The sequence below is a fragment of the Choristoneura fumiferana genome, chromosome 21 (genome assembly GCF_025370935.1).
Source record: "Choristoneura fumiferana chromosome 21, NRCan_CFum_1, whole genome shotgun sequence".
NCBI lineage: Eukaryota > Metazoa > Arthropoda > Insecta > Lepidoptera > Tortricidae > Choristoneura > Choristoneura fumiferana.
The window spans coordinates 5,120,966-5,138,918 of NC_133492.1; the positions used below are offsets into that span (position 1 = coordinate 5,120,966).

The window sequence follows — 17,953 nt, forward strand, 5'->3', positions numbered from 1 at the left end:
CAAAATTTAAATCTTGTTAAATGCACTTGTTGAGACAGTCACTTGTTTAAGAATGAACACAATAGAATGTAAATGTGCCACTACATGTTACGAATTAGAGGATTGCTTAATTCACTTAGACAGAGGTTAATGCTCCCAGTAATTAACCCTATTAAAAGTAAAAGAAAACAAAAGAGTATTACTAATACACTACTTTGCTAATGGTACCTGTCAGAAAAAATACTTGGACTTGGATATCCTTAGCTTGGACTAGATTATGGAATAAAAAAAACAAGAGAGTTTTAGAATAAAACAACCAGGCTATACAAAAAAAGGCAACACCTTTGCAATAAGTTTAAACATGATTACCTATTATTTTTTTCTTAGATTGCCTATAAATGGCAGTCACACAACAACAATGTATTGCCAATCAATGCCCCAAACTAATAATAGTCAGCTATGAAAAAAATATTTGTGTATTTCTAAAAAAAAACAAATAACGGAATGAAGTAAACAAACAGTCCAATACACACAGTCAGTACAGTTGTAACAGTCCAATATAGTTGACTAGTTTATTTTTTTATAAACAGCCATTACTTTTAAACGCATGCTAACGTCCTAATAATGCCATTTTTGTATTTCGAACAAGAATGTAGCCCGTATTACCGATTTTAGACGATGACACTCCTCAACTTCGTGGGCTCAAGGTTACGAGGATTTCGCGCAAGCAGATCAGCGGAAACGTTCCAGAACGCAATTCGAAATAACTACTCATTACGAAATTGCTAATTTTATTCTGCAATTGAATGCAATTCAATTGGATGAATACTTGGATAGCCGCTGCAATGAAAAAAAACAACGACAGGTGTTATTGAATACGTACGTAATAAATTACTTACGTTAACAAATAATTAACAATCCTCCACCTTCACATCCATTCAACACTTTCACGAATATTAAAATATGTAAATTAATATTTTGAAAACATGAAACTCAGATTATTTACAATTTTACAATATTTACAAATAGACGACAGACCACTTTCTAGTCTGCGAAGAAGGTACTTGTGAAAAAACCAACCATAGACTAAACCGAAGATAAAGGTAACGCCAGAAAGAGATGGATACTATAGTGATGTCAGTATCAAAACTTATCGACAACAAATGTCAACATTGTACACAACGTGTAATGCGACTGAAATTTTGTCAACACAATATTTTTTGAAGTTTAACTTTAACTAATAATTCATAAACTGGATGCATTAATGATCAAATGTGATTTAATTACCGTTGTGATTGTGAATACGAATATAAAATCATCTAAATAATTACTAGTGGAAAAAACGTCATGATATATAAATTACAATGTCAAATTGAGTATCAACAAAAAACAAGAAAAAATACGATTGGAAAACTCGTCACGTATGATATTAAATTAATCGATAAAAATATTATGTACTCTTGTTATCGCCACAGCACTATTATTGTCTATGGTAAAAATGTTACCAGCATCATCTGAATTACCCGTTATGGTGGAACATGTAACGTATAAATAAACCAAAAGACGCTTTGATTGAGCATTCACTGGTCTATGTTTTTGAAATAGTTTTTGATTTTCTTATCAGATTTTTCTCAATAGATTTTTTCCTGACCGGTAGTAAGCTTTTGACATTTGTAAGTTTTTGTCATGGCCTAAATGTTTTTTTTTTTAACTAATTATATAAAGGCAGGCTGAGGTGAAGATGGCAAAATAACCTGGATAATGAACTAAATGAACATGTGGAGGTAATGAGACGTCTATGCCCAGCTATAGGAAGGACACAACTTTATTATTTCATCATCATTATCAGCCTTTAGCATTTATTATTTATTAATAACAATACTAGCTTTTGTCCGCGGTTTCGCCCGCGTGAAAGTCAGTTAACACGCGCTGTTCCCTCGGGAACTGTACATTTAACCCGGATATATATTTTTTTAAATTAAATGCGAAAATCCAAATATCAAAAAATGCATATAACGTAATTGGCAATCTCACCGACGCTATGTCACTCTCTGGCCCATAAACTATCTCAATGCCAAAAATCACGTCGATCCGTCGCTCCGTTTCGACGTGACAGACAAACATACACACACGCACACATACTTTCGCATTTATAATATTAAGTATGGATTTATCATATTAACGGTGGCAGGGGCGTTCAAGTAATACGTAACGCAATTTTTGGATATTTTTTACGCTCCCGGAGATGCTCAAGCCCAAAAGAGACTACGTGCATTCAATCAAAGAGCCACCCCACTCGTCGACGACCGGACCGGAGGACCGGACATATTTTGCGGTACTAGTATAGGTAGTGCCACTGCCACTGTGCCACGAGAGTTGAAATGAATTCTTATTACACACAAAGGTACAAAAAGAACAAATTGCACAAAAAAAATTATAACACAAAATTGAACCGACTACAAAAAACTATGAAAATATTTTTCTACCAATCTGAAGTCGGTGCCTCAGCGCGAGCCAGCAGGAGTGGACCTATAGTCGTCTACTTCACCTAACCTACATACCTGCTGATATTTTAGACTTCAATCACTCCTGCTGTCTCGTGCTGATGCACCGACTTCAGACTGGTAGAAAATTATTTTCATGGTTTTTTGTAGTCGGTTAAATTTTTAATTATATATTTTTTTTCACGCTTTTTAGTGTAAATAATCTAAGATACAATAGTTTAATGTCAAATGCTCGACACTTTTTACGAAAGATTGCTTTTTCTGATGCAGAGACGTTCATTATTGAGGAGTCCTGGTGCTTCACCACCCATTCCATTGTACCATATGCATTACGACGAGCTTAAAGTGCTTAGCAACTGTGTTAAAGTAATTGAAATTCAACCCGTGAAGTACTTGTTATTGAATAGTAGCTCTGTTCTGTTGGTCCAATATGGTCTTCATCATCAGTTCCACTAAATCAAATTATGATTTTCAAGAGCAAATGCATGAGTTACTGCTAAATATATCTAAATTACTATAGGAAGGATAGGATTATTGGAAGAGTTCCCTCGATTTCCTTAAGATACGATCATCAGATCTTAATTTGGTGCTTATGGGATCTAATTGAAGGCATTCCTAGAGGAACGCAATATTTTTTTTTTCAAATCAGTTCATAAATGACGGAGTTCTGAGGTAACAAACATAAAAAAATACAACCGAATAGATAACCTCCTTTTTTTAAGTCGGTTAAAAAGGAGAATGAATGAAAAGAATGAGTAAATGACAAAATCCTGCTGTTATTACACGACATATTTTGTGTGCGTGCTTGATCTCAACTCTAGTATCACTACCTATACCGCAGGGCTACTACGAAACTCGAAACTTGAAGTTCATGTCGTGCGGTCCCTCTGACACTAATACTATTTAATACGAGAGCGAGAGGGACCGCACGACACGAACTTCGAGATTCGAGTTTTGTAGTAGCCCTGCAGTCACGGGAATGTTAATTTGTAAATGGTAACATCAGTAAAATCTCCCTGACTGCCACAGATACCGTCTACACAGATGATCATATCATACATAGTAGAGTACGAACGAACACCACACCAACCAACCGTTCGAATCGAAAGCACAAGCACGCTAAGCACTTCGGTATCGGACGTGAGCGATTCCAAAACATTGCGTTACTCATGTTTCGCGTACTATTTACAATAAATATATGATAACGCTGACTGAAATTCAACAGCTTTCAATACTTTTAATTTATATAATAGTGTTCAGTGAATGAACTTCGTGATATTGTGCGAGACGTTTGATTTTCACTTATTGACTGGTGTTTTAATTAAGTACTGATAATATTGGATTTTTATATCAAAAATGACTGCTTCAACGATGATCGAGCTGGAATCCTGGATTATCTACCAGTGTGTCCTGAATGAGTGCCATGTCTCTAGCTGTAAGTAAAAAAAAAAAAAAAATGACCTATTATTTTAATAAAAAAAATAGTTTAGGCTACCACAGAGAAACGAAGTTCTATCCATATAATCCTTAATTAATTGTTTTTAAAAAAGGTGTGCCTCTGGTGTTTTAAAAACGAAAAATAAAAAGATTGAAAGGCTAATTGCCTTCTTGTGAATTAATTTATATTTAGGTACTTTCCTCGTGTTACGAATTTTTAACGTGGCTTTTATGACTAATGGGCATATGAAGTTCCTCGTTAGGAGACATTTTTTATAATAAGTAGTTAATGGCAATGACAAACACGTTAGACTGATCTCGTGTTTAGGTAGGTATTTTTGATAAGTTGTAAGTGCTAAGGCGACTAATATTTACCTATAGCTTGTTATTTTCCTGGTAGGTAGGCAAGACCACTGGTAAGCCATACATAACCAACGTATTTTGAACCAACCACCTTGCGTATAAATAAGTACATACTTAATGGTTGGTATTTTTTTTATTCTCATTTAGCGATAGGACCTACCTGGGACCTAGGAAAAATGCCATTTTAACAGACAAAATATTGCCAATTAAAATTAAAAACAGTTCTAATCTAAACGGTCAAAAAAATGGCAGAAGACTTGGGAATATGTAATTTGAAATTTGCCGGTATCGCTGCTCCTTTTCTAAACGTAGTTATTTAACGACAATTCGCGTGTTAATTATTGAATAGGTAAATAGGTAAGTATAATAACATCAGGTTATGGATGTAATATTCTTGTTTGCATACAATTATGAAAACATCAATATAAAACTGACTTGAGCCTTATTTCAAAAACATCATAGGTACAGGCGATAAACAAGTGACTATGACAATTTGAAATAGGTACCATGTTACTGACTTCCGGAGTTCCGTGTTTCTTTGAATATGCACGAAATGAACACCCAATTATCATCATTAGTACTTACATAAAATAGGGGACTGTTAACCGATATCGACAGTGTTGCCTAAATCCTTAATTAACTACCTACCTACTTATTACCAAAGCTACAATTTTCTACGACCCCTATAGATTAATACTGCGACCTTTGAGTTAAGATATCAAATACTTTAAGTACCTACCTAGTAAGAATTTAAGAAGTACTAAATAAAATAATATTTAGATTCTATCATTTCACTTCATGTACCTACCCATCGACATCTATGTATAGACTGCATGTTTCTTACATCAAAACGGCGCACAAAATTGGTTCACAGCACAGTTTTGTGAACCTCGTCGGCAACAGTTACTAACTGCAGAAAAAAAAATGGTGGAATATCTATTAACCTTAATTTGCTATGCATAAGTTTGATTACCCCTCTTGACTTGAGGTGGTAATTGGTTGATTTTGCTTGTGTCACCCGACGGTTTCACTGGTTTGTCGACGTCCGTGACAGGGGTTTGTGTCGTTTTTTTTTTATTCGACTGGATGGCAAACGAGCAAGTGGATCTCCTGATGGTAAGAGATCACCACCGCCCATAGACACCTGCAACACCAGGGGATAGCAGATGCGTTGCCAACCTAGAGGCCTAAGATGGGATACCTCAAGTGCCAGTAATTTCACCGGCTGTCTCACCTACTCTCCACGCCGAAACAACAGTGCAAGCATTGCTGCTTCATGGCAGGATTAGCGAGCAAGATGGTGGTAGCAATCCGGGCGGACCTTGCACAAGGTCCTACCACCTGCCAAAGTAATATTGATGATATCGGGTTCCAAACAGCCAGTCTAGTGCCGTAAGGTAATAGATGTCAATGTACCTACCTGTTTCGTCTGCGTTCTGTTTAGACTTTTAGTTAGTTGTCGTCTGCTTTTCGCGGAAACTTTACGCTTTACGATTAAAAGTAGCATATTAAACTGGAATAGCAAATTTTTAAATCGGTTCACTCGTCCCTTCGTCCAAATAGTTTTTTTTTATTAGTTTCGAAGGACCATTCCTATGTCCTTGGTAGTTAGTCGCTAAGATATTTATTTGGCGTATTTTATAAACGTATCTACACACGTAGGTACAATACAAACGTATCGTACAATTATATGTAGGAAAGCACATCTAATACCTTACAATTATGAGTAAGTTTTACTTCCCTTTTCTAACAATAACAAAAAACAAAAGAGAAGTGTTGCCTGTTAACTGTTGACTGTTGAGCTTTAAAATATACTTACGTACACCGCTCAAATGCACATCCCATGACCAGTGTTTATATATTACTTTTAAAGAGAATTGCGCCCATTAAAAACTCCATCTTTCATGGTCCACCAGCGATTAGCGCTCTACTTTAATTAACATTAATGAAGCGTTCTTCATTTCATAAACCACATGTGCTTTGATGTCTGTTCTTTGTCAAGGGAGAAGTCTTAAAGGCTGCCATCTTTAAAATCGCTGACCAAGAAAATGTTACGCAACGCTGGCTTTAAGGCGTAAAAGCTTGATGCGAAAGTTCTGGGTTTTTTATCGTGTTGGAAGCTTGAATTGATTTACACAAGTACCTAATAGGTACTGTACCGAGTACCCCTGCCTGATCATAAATATGAATAATGATTCACCTCTGGTGTCTAAAAATGAACAAATGTTAAAAAACTTAGGTACTTGACTTAGATTAAATTAAATTAAAACGAGCATGAATTAAAATTGTTTTTAACATAACGCATTGTGTCGATAAAGACAAACATCGGCAATTAAATTAAGACATACCTACCTACCTACATAATCCCTTGTCAATCTGGCTGGATCTCATATAAATTCCAGTTATTGTTAATCGTTAAAACAAAAGTACCTTCATATTTCAGGCTATCTCAAGATTATTAAACTGCAAGGACATTATGTAAATTCTTTATCAAGGCTACACTAGCGGTCAAGGTTGCAAGCCTAACCAACTTTAACTTAGTAGGTACAGTCCACGCAACACAAATTATGTACAAGCTGTGCCTTCGCCTTTACCGAAGTTCTGTCTGATTTAGTTTTCCAAGTCTCAACTTCCTCTACAAGACGTTAGTAAAATATTGTGCAATTCTTAAACTTCTATGGCCAAGGGACTTCTCTTCCTGAAACTTGAGGCCTGCTAACATCTGGAAAGATTCAAATGTATCCAATAGGATCCTTTGCAGGAAGATTGTTGAGCTATAGCACTAGAATCACCGTTTAGCTTTAGTACATGTTGAACCCTTTAATGTTCAGATTGTTGCAAACAGAAAATAAATTTCCAAGAGTAAAAATTAATCAAATCCATTGTCACCTTTGGCAGAGCCGCTAAATTCGAGTGCGACCTAGTTTAAGTCTGAAAGAAGACCAAACCAATTAATTGTTGAATTTAACCATGAAAATTTAACCCTCATGGATAAAATATTTCGTTTTCTTAGGCCCCAGGTTGCCTAGTCAGATTGAAGGTGGAGGTGGAATCGATTGGCACGCACCGCACGAAGGACGCGTCCTCGCTGTGTCAAGGCTCTTCTAAAACAGTCTTAAATCTTTAACAGAATAAAGGCTGTCCTTTCCGATCGTAACAACTAGTAACAAGGTCGTTCCTTGAAGTTATGAAAATATTCATGCACCTGTAGACTATTAAGAAGTTACTTTACAAATTACTATGACGCCAGCAGCTATTTTCGGTTAGAACAGTCGAAACCTCAATACTTTTTCATTACGTAACATACCAACGTAAGTTATGAGAATCTCAGCACATGATAATATTCGCGCAGAGAAATGGCTCAGAATTGAGAATGCTCCATGGCGTGGTACAAACATGCTAGGTGAAAAGTAGACAAGTCGCGTGTTTTGATCTCCGAAACTGCAGTCAACTCAAATACTGTACTGACTAAAATTAGCATTTAACTGCTATTTATTATTAAAATTAATATTTATCAACATAAGGGTGGTAATAAAACCTTTGGAAGATCTCCGTTTCCACCTGTAACTGTAAAGTGAAACGAATTATTGGTGGCTTGGCATTACACAAGCTTTGCTAAGCTTACTTTGGGACTAGGTCAATTGGTGTGAATTGTCCTGTGATATTTATATTTATTTTTATTTTATTAGTGTAAGACTCATTTTGCAGGCAAAGCCGGCCGCGGTAGCAGCTTGTGCCCTGTTCACAAACCTACTCGTAAGGTACTTAGTCATTCCCGACCCGTTGAATCTCTTCGCAAGGATAATTCACACAACTCTGCAAATAAGTCGCAAAATTCGCAAAAATGTTTTTATTTCACTCTGTTATCCTTCCGCGTTTGTTATTCCTTTCAAGAGGGCATCTGTTTACAATGAATAAATTTACTCGAGATTTTAATCAGGTTCACCCCGGATCTTACAACTGCGGCGGCAAGTGTCTTCTTCAATACAAAGGAAGGTTTTGGTGTGTGTTGCAATGCAAGAGTAATAAAGAGAAAATCAGATCTGTATCCCATAAAGTGTATTTTTAAGGAAATTGCCTTTTCAGATTACAACTTTTTCAACATCAAGTTCAATATTAAATAACTGATGGTCTCAACGCAAATACTTCCCGGGTATCAATTCTCGCTGAATCTACAGCCAGGAATTTCCGTACAAAGCGGAACCATCGAAATGTTCCATCAATGTTACGTTCTATCGTTCCACCAATCCATTCGCGAGCGGTGCCTGAGTGTTTGCTACCCTCTTGGAAAGTTCGCAAATAATCCGGAAATCGATCAGTTTTCGCTTTAGTTTTCGCATAAAAATGCTTCAAATACTTAATATAATATTTAAGAAATACTAGAACCTAGATAAATATTCTTCTATTATCATTATTGCATATTCGGTTATTTTTACATAATTAAGAATATAATCATATTTACAATTTAATATAAATTAAGTGCATAATTACTTTTTTACACTTTTGAGTTCTACTTAGACTGACCTGAATGAAAAAGAACCAACGCCTTAACCTGTCCTCTCCCAGAGGCACAAATTCCCAAATGCCTTTGAAATTATCCTGGGAGATGACAATTTAAAATACTGGAAATGGCCCATAACTAACAGTATCTATCTATTATTTTATTATCTACATATTTCGGTTATTTTATACATAGTTAAGAATATAATCAGACTAGACAATTTAATATAATTTGAGAGAGGAAAATTTATTTTTTCTATCAACTTTTTTGCAATCTACTCCACACCAGTAATTCCCTAGCAACCACCGGAAATAGACCAACAAATTCTGAATTCCGTTCGTGTAGGTAATGAAGGAACGAATTCCAATATGCGCTCGTGAAAGGGTTAGGATCGGGATCACGTTTATTGAAATATGTTCTTGTCACATAACGTTACAAGATTATTGTTTGACGTAACCACTAACATATTGAAGAAAATAATTAGGTGGGTTAGAATAAATAGAATAGACTAGACTATAGTGTGTGGAGTTATCCACAGACTCAATTACCATTATTTCGCTGACCGCTTTCCTACTGGGAAGTTAAGTCACGTTCACTGTTGTGCCTGTTATCTAGACTATACTCGTACATTAAAGAGGTGACCTTTGTTTGTATATGAAGAGAAAAAATTCTGGGATAACTGACCCTATTTTTAAAAACCTTTCACAGTTAGAAAGCTACACTACCCCAGACATAAGCTATGTACTTTTTATTCCGAAAAAGGTAAAGTGCGAATACGCGGGACGCAGATAAAGTTTTGGGCAAGCTTATTAGATATAACAATAGAAACGTGTACTCTGTCTGACTGCCCGTGGGGACTTTTGAAGAGGCTCATATAGTTAAAAAAACCCATATCTTTACAGTACACTGAGTTCGCGTTTATATTTTTAATGATTACTCATAACGAATTATGCCGCTTGTTCTAGAAGGTTCCACAAATATGTGAATGCATGAATTGCGTGGTCCTTTTAACATTACACCTGCCCTGCCTTTTGGAAGTAAAATGGGATGTGTCCAAACAAGCATAAACGTATTTAACGTAACTCTATAACTGGAATGTCCGTGTACTCTATGTTTAATTGTACGTACTTTTATTTTGTAACGTAAAGATATTACGATACGTACAACTAACGAGTAACATAGTTTATTTTTATAGTCGATGATGAGCTTCTGATGTAATGCGAGTTTACGTGCGCTTGTGCCCCACTTTTGTTAAATTCGAATCATAACCACTTGATTCATTTGGTTTGATGGTATCAATCAGCAATGTCTATGCAGTATGCACCTGGATTCAATCATGATAATTTAGAACCTGTGAGCGTTATTTACCTCTGACGTCTGAAATTCCATATCTTCAAAATTTATAATGTTCAAAATTAGCTTGAGAATAAGATTTACGAAAATAGAATATAATATGGGTCATTCAAGTAGTCGCAGTCGAAAATATTAAACATTTTTCGGATTTTTCGGATACCAACGTGGTAGTTAGGTACTCTTTGTCAATGCGGATTGGTTCGAAATATCTTGACTACAATAAGGTGAGTGATCCGTGTATTATTTAATTAATGTATTTTAATAATATTAGGCAGAACTAAGTTCAAAGTAGCTTCAATGTAAAAAATTGAGTTTTGCCATCCTTTAGAGTGAACCCAGACAAGCGTAATTTTTTGTGTTATGAGACCGAGACAAAGACAACCGAAAGCAGCAGAAATTACGCAACCGGAAATACGCCCTTTAATAGATCCAACGATGCCACTACACAAAGGCAAATCTTGAAATTGTGTACACCCCTCTCTTCGTCGAAATTTGAAACTATTTGTAAATCTTGCCTCGCTGTACCACTGAGTGCTGCATGCGTAGGTACCAGGAAAACGCTCATTTGTATACAAAGCCTTTGGGGAAATCGTTTCATTATTAAAAGTATGTCATCCCCAGCTCTCAGAAAGCGGGATTATGCGGGATTCCGTATGTGGAATGTAGATTATGAATGGACGTCCAAGGTCGAGTCGTATTCGGTGGAATATGCGTGGCACGCGGGGTGCGGCCTTGCTTTCCCCACTTTAGGGGTGTTATTTAATGGGACTTCATTAGACGAATGCATAATCAAGGGCTTAACCTTTGGCTTGGTATGTGGATGTGGATCTGTGCAATGTCAAACCGTATAGCCGTAATTAAAAAGTAAATGCTGGTGGCTGTTGGTGGCATTGAGAAATGTATGATGTTTTGCTGGTTGACGTGCAATGTGGGAAGATTGGAAGAGGACTGGAGGAATTTAACATATGTAATGGAACACCATAGATAAAATTGTTTAATCTGAAACATCGTCTGAGAGATAATGACTAGACAGCAATACGGAACTGAAGGCTGTAAATTTAAAAACCGGCCAAGAGCGTGTCGGACACCCCCAAAATAGGGTTCCGTAGCCATTACGAAAAAAATTAGTAATATTTTTCTAAGAATTTCGTATTTTATACGGAATCTTCCAAGTTTAGGTATATTTTATACCTTAGGCTGCTATTTACTTATAAACTACTAAAAATTCTCAAGCAAACTTTTTTGATATACGTACTACCATCCTGATTTTTTTCAAATTTTTCCACCCACCGGTTTATATTTTAGAGGGGGGAGGGACGCTCAATTTTATTGAAAATTTGCCATTTAAAGTTGAATATTTCGCAAACAAATCACTGAACCGAAAAATCGTCTTAACAAACCCCTAATGGTTTTAAGACCTATCCCCTAATGGTTTTAAGACCTATCCAACGATACCCCACACAATAGGGTTGGATGAGAAAAAAAAATCACCCCACTTTACGTCTATGGGAGGTACCCTAAAAATTTTTTTTTTAATTTTTTCTTGTACCATTTTGTCGGCATAGTTTACACATGTATCCGTGCAAAATGACAGCTTTCTAGCATTGATAGTCCCTGAGCAAAGCCGCGGACGGACGGATTGACAGACAGACATGGCGAAACTATAAGGGTTCCGTTTTTGTCATTTTGGCTCCGGAACCCTAAAAAATGCACGCACTACTCACTGATCAGTTTGAAATCGGTGCTAAATCCCACAGGTTGTGGAAAGATGGGCTAGCTCCATTCCTGGCTCTATACCACGAAGTGCAAAACTCGAACTTCATATGTTGCCGTCCCACTGACGCTTATGTTATTTAATACGCGAGTGAAAGGGACGGTGCGATACTAACTTCGATTTGCAAGTTTCGTGGAAGCCCATCTCTGTCACTCATTGCGATGGAACGTATGAACCGAGGCACCGACGTGAAACTGATCAATTGATAGCACATTCTTTTTAATCTACAGATTTCAATTATTTTTCGCTGTTTTAGGTACTTCTTTTTTAATCTAGATTTGTTTAAAGTTTAAGTTTTTTTGTCCTTACTTCTTCACATAATATTTTTTAAGTACTAGCTAACTTATCAAATCTCCAGAAAGGACGGCGTGTAACGTCATGTATTCGTTTTTAGTTTACAATGGATCCCCTTGCATAAAAACTTAGACTGGTTCCTTCGCGATGCGACACAGGCGCGCGCGCAGGCAGGTGTGCGCACAGCTGTTCTCTGCCATATTTGTAACGGTCACGGCGATCTTTCAAATGCAGTCGGTTTAGAATAAACTAGGCATTTTTATGCTATAATTAACTACATATTATACTACCTATGTAGTTTCTTGGTGAGATGAGGTTTAAAATAAAAGTTGTAATTTTAATGGCAAGCGCAGCGCAGGAGTCCACCAATGAGATGGACGGATGACCTGGTTAAAGCTGCGGGTTAACGGTGGATGTGTCGGCGGCCGATCGTAAAATCCGCCAGATTACGAAATTCTTAGGCATATCACGATATTCACGATGTGCCTGAGAAACAATACGGCAGATCGATTAGAGCAACACATTCGTCGATATTCCTAGCTCTATACAGGGCACATCGTGATATGACGAAAAAAAAATAAGGTACGACGAGCGAAGCGAAGCGAGGAGTGGTTAGTTTTAATTGTGACCACAACGCACGAGCCGAGCGAGCGAAGCGAGCGTGCCGCGGCAGCGGCCGGCGAAGTGCCAGAACCGATATGGCGGCGTTTCATGATATGCCTAGGAATTTCGTGATCTGCCTAAACTGGCCAAATCATGAAATGGCAAATCAGGATATGCCTTGGAATATCATGATTTTCCTAACGTCACTATAGGCAAATTGTTAAACGTTGAGTCTTGAACGATATGGTGGATGTCCTACGGCTGATGATGAATTTTAATTGAGAATAGTGACCAAATGCTGTTGCTATAAATGCCTTTGATTTTTTTTATTAATCATTCCGGAAAGGTGACTAACGTAAGGTATTAATGATAGGTATTGGATGATATAAAATTCAACCGAACTGATAACCTCCTTTTTTAAGTCGATTAAAAAGGTGAATGACCGACTGACTGCAGAGCCTACTCCATTAATAAGAAAAGGGGCGTGGACGCAATTTTGTAATTATTATGTAAGTATTCAAAAATAAGCAGTTCCATATCGCCGTACTTAAAATGATGTATAAACATTTAAGCACTCCTTTTCTATACAGGCACTAATAACTTACTAGAAAAAAGAAAAAAAAAACGGATTTCACTATTTGTATTCGTAAACGAATTCTATGATTTTGTAAAACATGGTAACGCAGTGCACGTTTTTAGTGCAAAACCCGAGGACACTATCGTTCCCTGCCTTACCTGATATACAACATATATCATAGTGTAAAGGTGTACCTACTACAGTGGCTCATGCACACATTCAGCTCGATAGTACATGTCATATTTTACATATTTAGAACCTGACAAGACCTCCATTGTTTTGTCCTCTAGCTGAAACATGTTCAAGTTTCAAGTCAGTCAAGTATTCATCATCATCATCATCCCAGCCTATATACGTCCCACTGCTGGGCACAGGCCTCCTCTCAGAACAAGAGGGTTTGGGCCATAGTTCCCACGCAGGCCCAGTGCGGATTGGGAACTTCACACGCACCATTGAATTGCTTCGCAGGTTTGTGCAGGTTTCCTCACGATGTTTTCCTTCACCGCATAGCTCGTGGTAAATTTCAAATGTAATTCCGCACATGAATTTCGAAAAACTCAGAGGTGCGAGCCGGGGTTTGAACCCACGACCCTCTGCTTGAGGAGGAGTCACAGGGATAACGCCTTGCTATTTTAATAAATACACTGTCAGTCATTTGAATAATACATTCATTGGCATGCCTCGGGCCATTGTGTAGAGAATTATTAATAGATTGACTATTAACAACAGCAATAGGAGCTAATGAGTTAACGAACCGATAATTTACTTTAAATGATTGTACATTGATCTTAATCTAAGCATCATTGCAAGACCCCTTCTTAACCGTGGTACTATCAGATAGTACCATTGATGGTACTACGGTGTTTTTTTTTGCCACAGTAGCAACTATTTCAGCGTATTGAATTTTGAGTGTCGTAGAATGTTTTAAAATAGAAGATCCAAAACAAGAGAGGAAATTTTAATGATGTGGGAATGTGTGAATTCATAATGGGGCATTTCCACCACAGCTCTATTAAAAAATAATTTAATTTTAAACCGGAATTGATTTTATCTAGTGTTCGAGCGGAACGGCATTTATGAAGTATTGTTGGCTCTCTTCAGCGTTAAAATGCTGTTACGTTATTTGTTAGGCAATTCAACCTTATTTTAATTAAAATTAATTTATTAGAACAAAGCCGCGCGTCTTCAAAATCACAGAGCGTACGTTGACAGCACTCATATTTCTTCAGACATTTTCGAGGTCGACGACCCACGAACTCTCGTAAATTCTTTGCTTGTTTGAGAGCTTATTTATTTTCCTTTGTCATTTGGAATAAGTTTTGCAGTATTAAGTTCAAGCCAATGAAACATAATATTACATACCCAATATTAGGATATTTGTAATTTAATTGTTAGTCACTGTTTTCTGTTTTGCGCATTTGCTTTTTCTAATATTAAATATACATGAAATTTGATGTAGGGTAAGTAATTTATGGACGACGCAAGTCACGCAAGGGAAACTAATAAATTTTGTAATATGTCCGTCCACTTCATAGACGTTCTGTATTATTAGTGGACTTAGAGGTAACAATATTTTCTTTCGAGTCAAGGTTAAATGGAATACTTCATTGATTTATTATTTATATGGATTTTTTTTAGAAACGCCTAATTGCGAATAAGACTCCTACACAGTTACCATTATTATAATGAATTTGATTCAAAGAAAGAAAGATAACATTTATTCGTGAGAATATAGAAAAAAAAAACGCGCGTGTCACGAAATAGTCCCGCGACCGGCGTTGATCTTCCTTATGGTTAGTCTTAAACGAAAAACACTACCCATTTGTACCTAATAATTTTGTATACTTCCTACGTAGACGACTTATTTGACGGCCAAATCCTTCCTCGTAATCTAGACAACTTTTTGCAGCAAATTACAATTCTGCTCTTATCGTTATTTAACCTTTATAAAGCTTTAAAACCTGTTCCAAGGACTTGCTTCGATAATCTTCTGATAGGCAGTCGGTAATTGCATACAGAATCTCATTAAGATATCGCTTAAGAGGCAGATAAAACGGGCGCAACGCTTGTTAAGTTCTCATTAAACTTTACTAGTTAACGATGAACCGGTAAAATGAAGCAGTTGATATTTTCGATGGCGTGTCAGTCAACCAGGCATTGCCGTTAACCGAGAGCAACGATTGTCTGATGTCCGCTGTACAGGTTCGCGATCTTCGTCAACTGAGAGACATACTTGCTTGACAAAAGTAGAATGGTGAGCAGCTTAAGTATGAGATAGTGGTACATCCTCATTTGTGGAATCAGTTCAGTTCATCATTATGGTCAGACAGAATGACGACAGAATTACTGTGTACCTCTCAGACTGACGGACTGATCTGATAGTCCAGCCCAGACTGATGGAAATTAAATGTTTTCAATAATATTCGTCAATCGGATGTTAATGACAGAAAACCAGAACGATGGAATGGAATGAACTTGCCAGAATGAGCTTGTATGTAACCGAAGTCTAACACAGACAGGAATTACAGGATTAGGGAATAACTTTGTCTCACCATTGCAACTGGAAGATGTTAAGTTAACTGCTGGGTAGGCTTTCTGTAATCACGATAACGATCAGTTTGGCGCTACCTGCAGCCAATGTATTTTCGTAATCTTTGTCAGATCGTTCGTCCTTGCTTACCAACCAACACTTCGTCTCCCAGTACACGGTCGCCACTCTAACCTTACGTTACAAATACTAGTTCTATGAGCAATGTGCCCATCTCTCATGAATTAATCTAAGATTAGAGTACAACAGTCTAGCAGCAGATGCCTTCCTGTAATATTGTCAGTGTCACCTCACCTGTATTACGCTTGTTCGAGCAAATAAACCATTCTATTCTATTCTCTTCGCTATTAAAAGTGTGAAATTATCTAGGCTATATCGGTAATCAAGTTTTCTAGATCTCCTCATTTCTGATTTCATTTGATTGCAGCAAATTTTTCCAGTACACAATCAACGTCGAGAATTTTCAGGCCCTTAAGAATGATAACAACTATTGTTGGATATGTCCATAGTTCACAATTGTCAAACGTTCCTTGTTACACTTGGTATGGTGAGAATTCAGAATAAACAGCTTAGCAATAAACTGGCCGAGACCAACAATAGTAGATTACCTTGAAGCTAGATGCATTGCCAGTGATTTATGCACTAATATGATCGTCTCTCTGCCTGTCTAGACTATAACCTTGCGCATACCACAAAATGCAATCCAATGCAAATCGAATAGTTCTGTCTTTCAAAAGCGGTTGTTACTTGCATACTTTGGTCACTTATCTGCTTTTTTTAGGGGGGCGGACTGAAAATCAGCGCTGCGTAATGCAGGCTTACGCTTACACTCGCAGCAAATGCTGAGTCCGCTCCTTTTGCCACAAAAAACTGTTTTCTGCTTAGGTTTAGTGTAGGTATGTTTTTCTTTTTTCAACTGTTATTTTTTTTTGTGGCAATGAATGATTTCTTTCTTTCTTTACTTCTTTCTTTTATTTTTTTTGTTTTATTGCCGTTTTAGTTTTAGGTTTGTTGGTGCTAGTATCGCGTGGTCCGTTTGACGACTTTGACATGTGTCGTTTGTGATTGGTTAAATAACTAGGTAAATTGGATTCGATTTGTAGCATTCGAACATGGTGGATGTAGACAATATCTCATTTTGCTATTTCTGTTTCTTTGGCTAGTTCAAGTATAATTTTGATAATGTTTTATGCGGCAATTAACCTTAACAGTGAACAGTGATCACAAAATTCTATATTGCTCTCGTGTCTGACATTTTTTAATGCGCAAGTTGTCCCCACGTGGTTTCTGGAATTTTACTATCAAGTTGCAAAAAGTACAATTACCGTACAACGTCCCTCTCAAAGAGAGTTTACTTTGACACTGGCGAAATTGTCCTATTAATTAGGACAGAAAAGCCATATTTTAAAAGAGGAGAAGAACTAGGTAATCCAATCGCAAGCAAGATTAAAACGTCAAACGAACCTCTCGATACTAACGCCATCTATCGATATTTCGCCTGTCAAGGAACCCTTATTAGCAGACCAAACCGAATTGAAAATCATGCAAATGAACAACACACATCTACTTACATATTAGTAAAGTAACGTTCCCGTTATAAAACGTACCTGCTTTATTATAATTGCTTGAGGTCAACAACCAAAGTTTGGATCCAAAATATTTGTATGGCAATTTTAAACCATAATAAGCATTTTAAGTGCGGCATTATGTAACAACATTTGACCATTTTGAACTTGCGTTGAAGGTCCTAAAACTTGGTTTTATCACGCCTTTAGGAATGCGCATTGCTGCCCCAGACCTCTGACTCACCGATTTCAAGTGATCTCAAGCATTCTTATACTTGTTTTACTTATACCTTATTCATCCTGCTTCCATTATTATTATTGCTGTTACTGTACTACATTACATATTGTTTTGTACATAAATATATACTCTTAACTAGAAAAGGAATCTTTTCTGATGATGCTCCATCTTTTCTGTTTTTTTTTTGCAGTATACAAACAAATGTAAATTCCGTGTT

The 17,953-nt window shown here is 36.9% G+C and overlaps 2 protein-coding genes across 3 annotated transcripts in view; one reads left to right on the forward strand and one right to left on the reverse strand.

The window, feature by feature from the left end:
• LOC141439499 (OTU domain-containing protein 7B-like) overlaps window positions 1-1,060 on the reverse strand; it is a 38,027-nt gene extending 36,967 nt beyond the window's left edge. The window contains exon 1 of the mRNA XM_074103777.1: window positions 879-1,060. The gene's annotated coding sequence lies outside the window, so the exon portion shown is untranslated. The remainder of the gene's footprint in view (window positions 1-878) is intronic.
• A 2,489-nt stretch (window positions 1,061-3,549) lies between these two features.
• The window catches only part of LOC141439595 (tumor necrosis factor alpha-induced protein 8-like protein), an 88,906-nt gene continuing 74,502 nt past the window's right edge, over window positions 3,550-17,953 (forward strand). Inside the window, exon 1 of one of the 2 annotated variants that reach the window (XM_074103886.1) lies at window positions 3,550-3,918. In XM_074103886.1, coding sequence (XP_073959987.1) covers window positions 3,840-3,918 — 79 coding nt within the window. In that variant the 5' untranslated portion in view covers window positions 3,550-3,839. The remainder of the gene's footprint in view (window positions 3,919-17,953) is intronic. The other variant, XM_074103887.1, reaches the window with a different exon arrangement.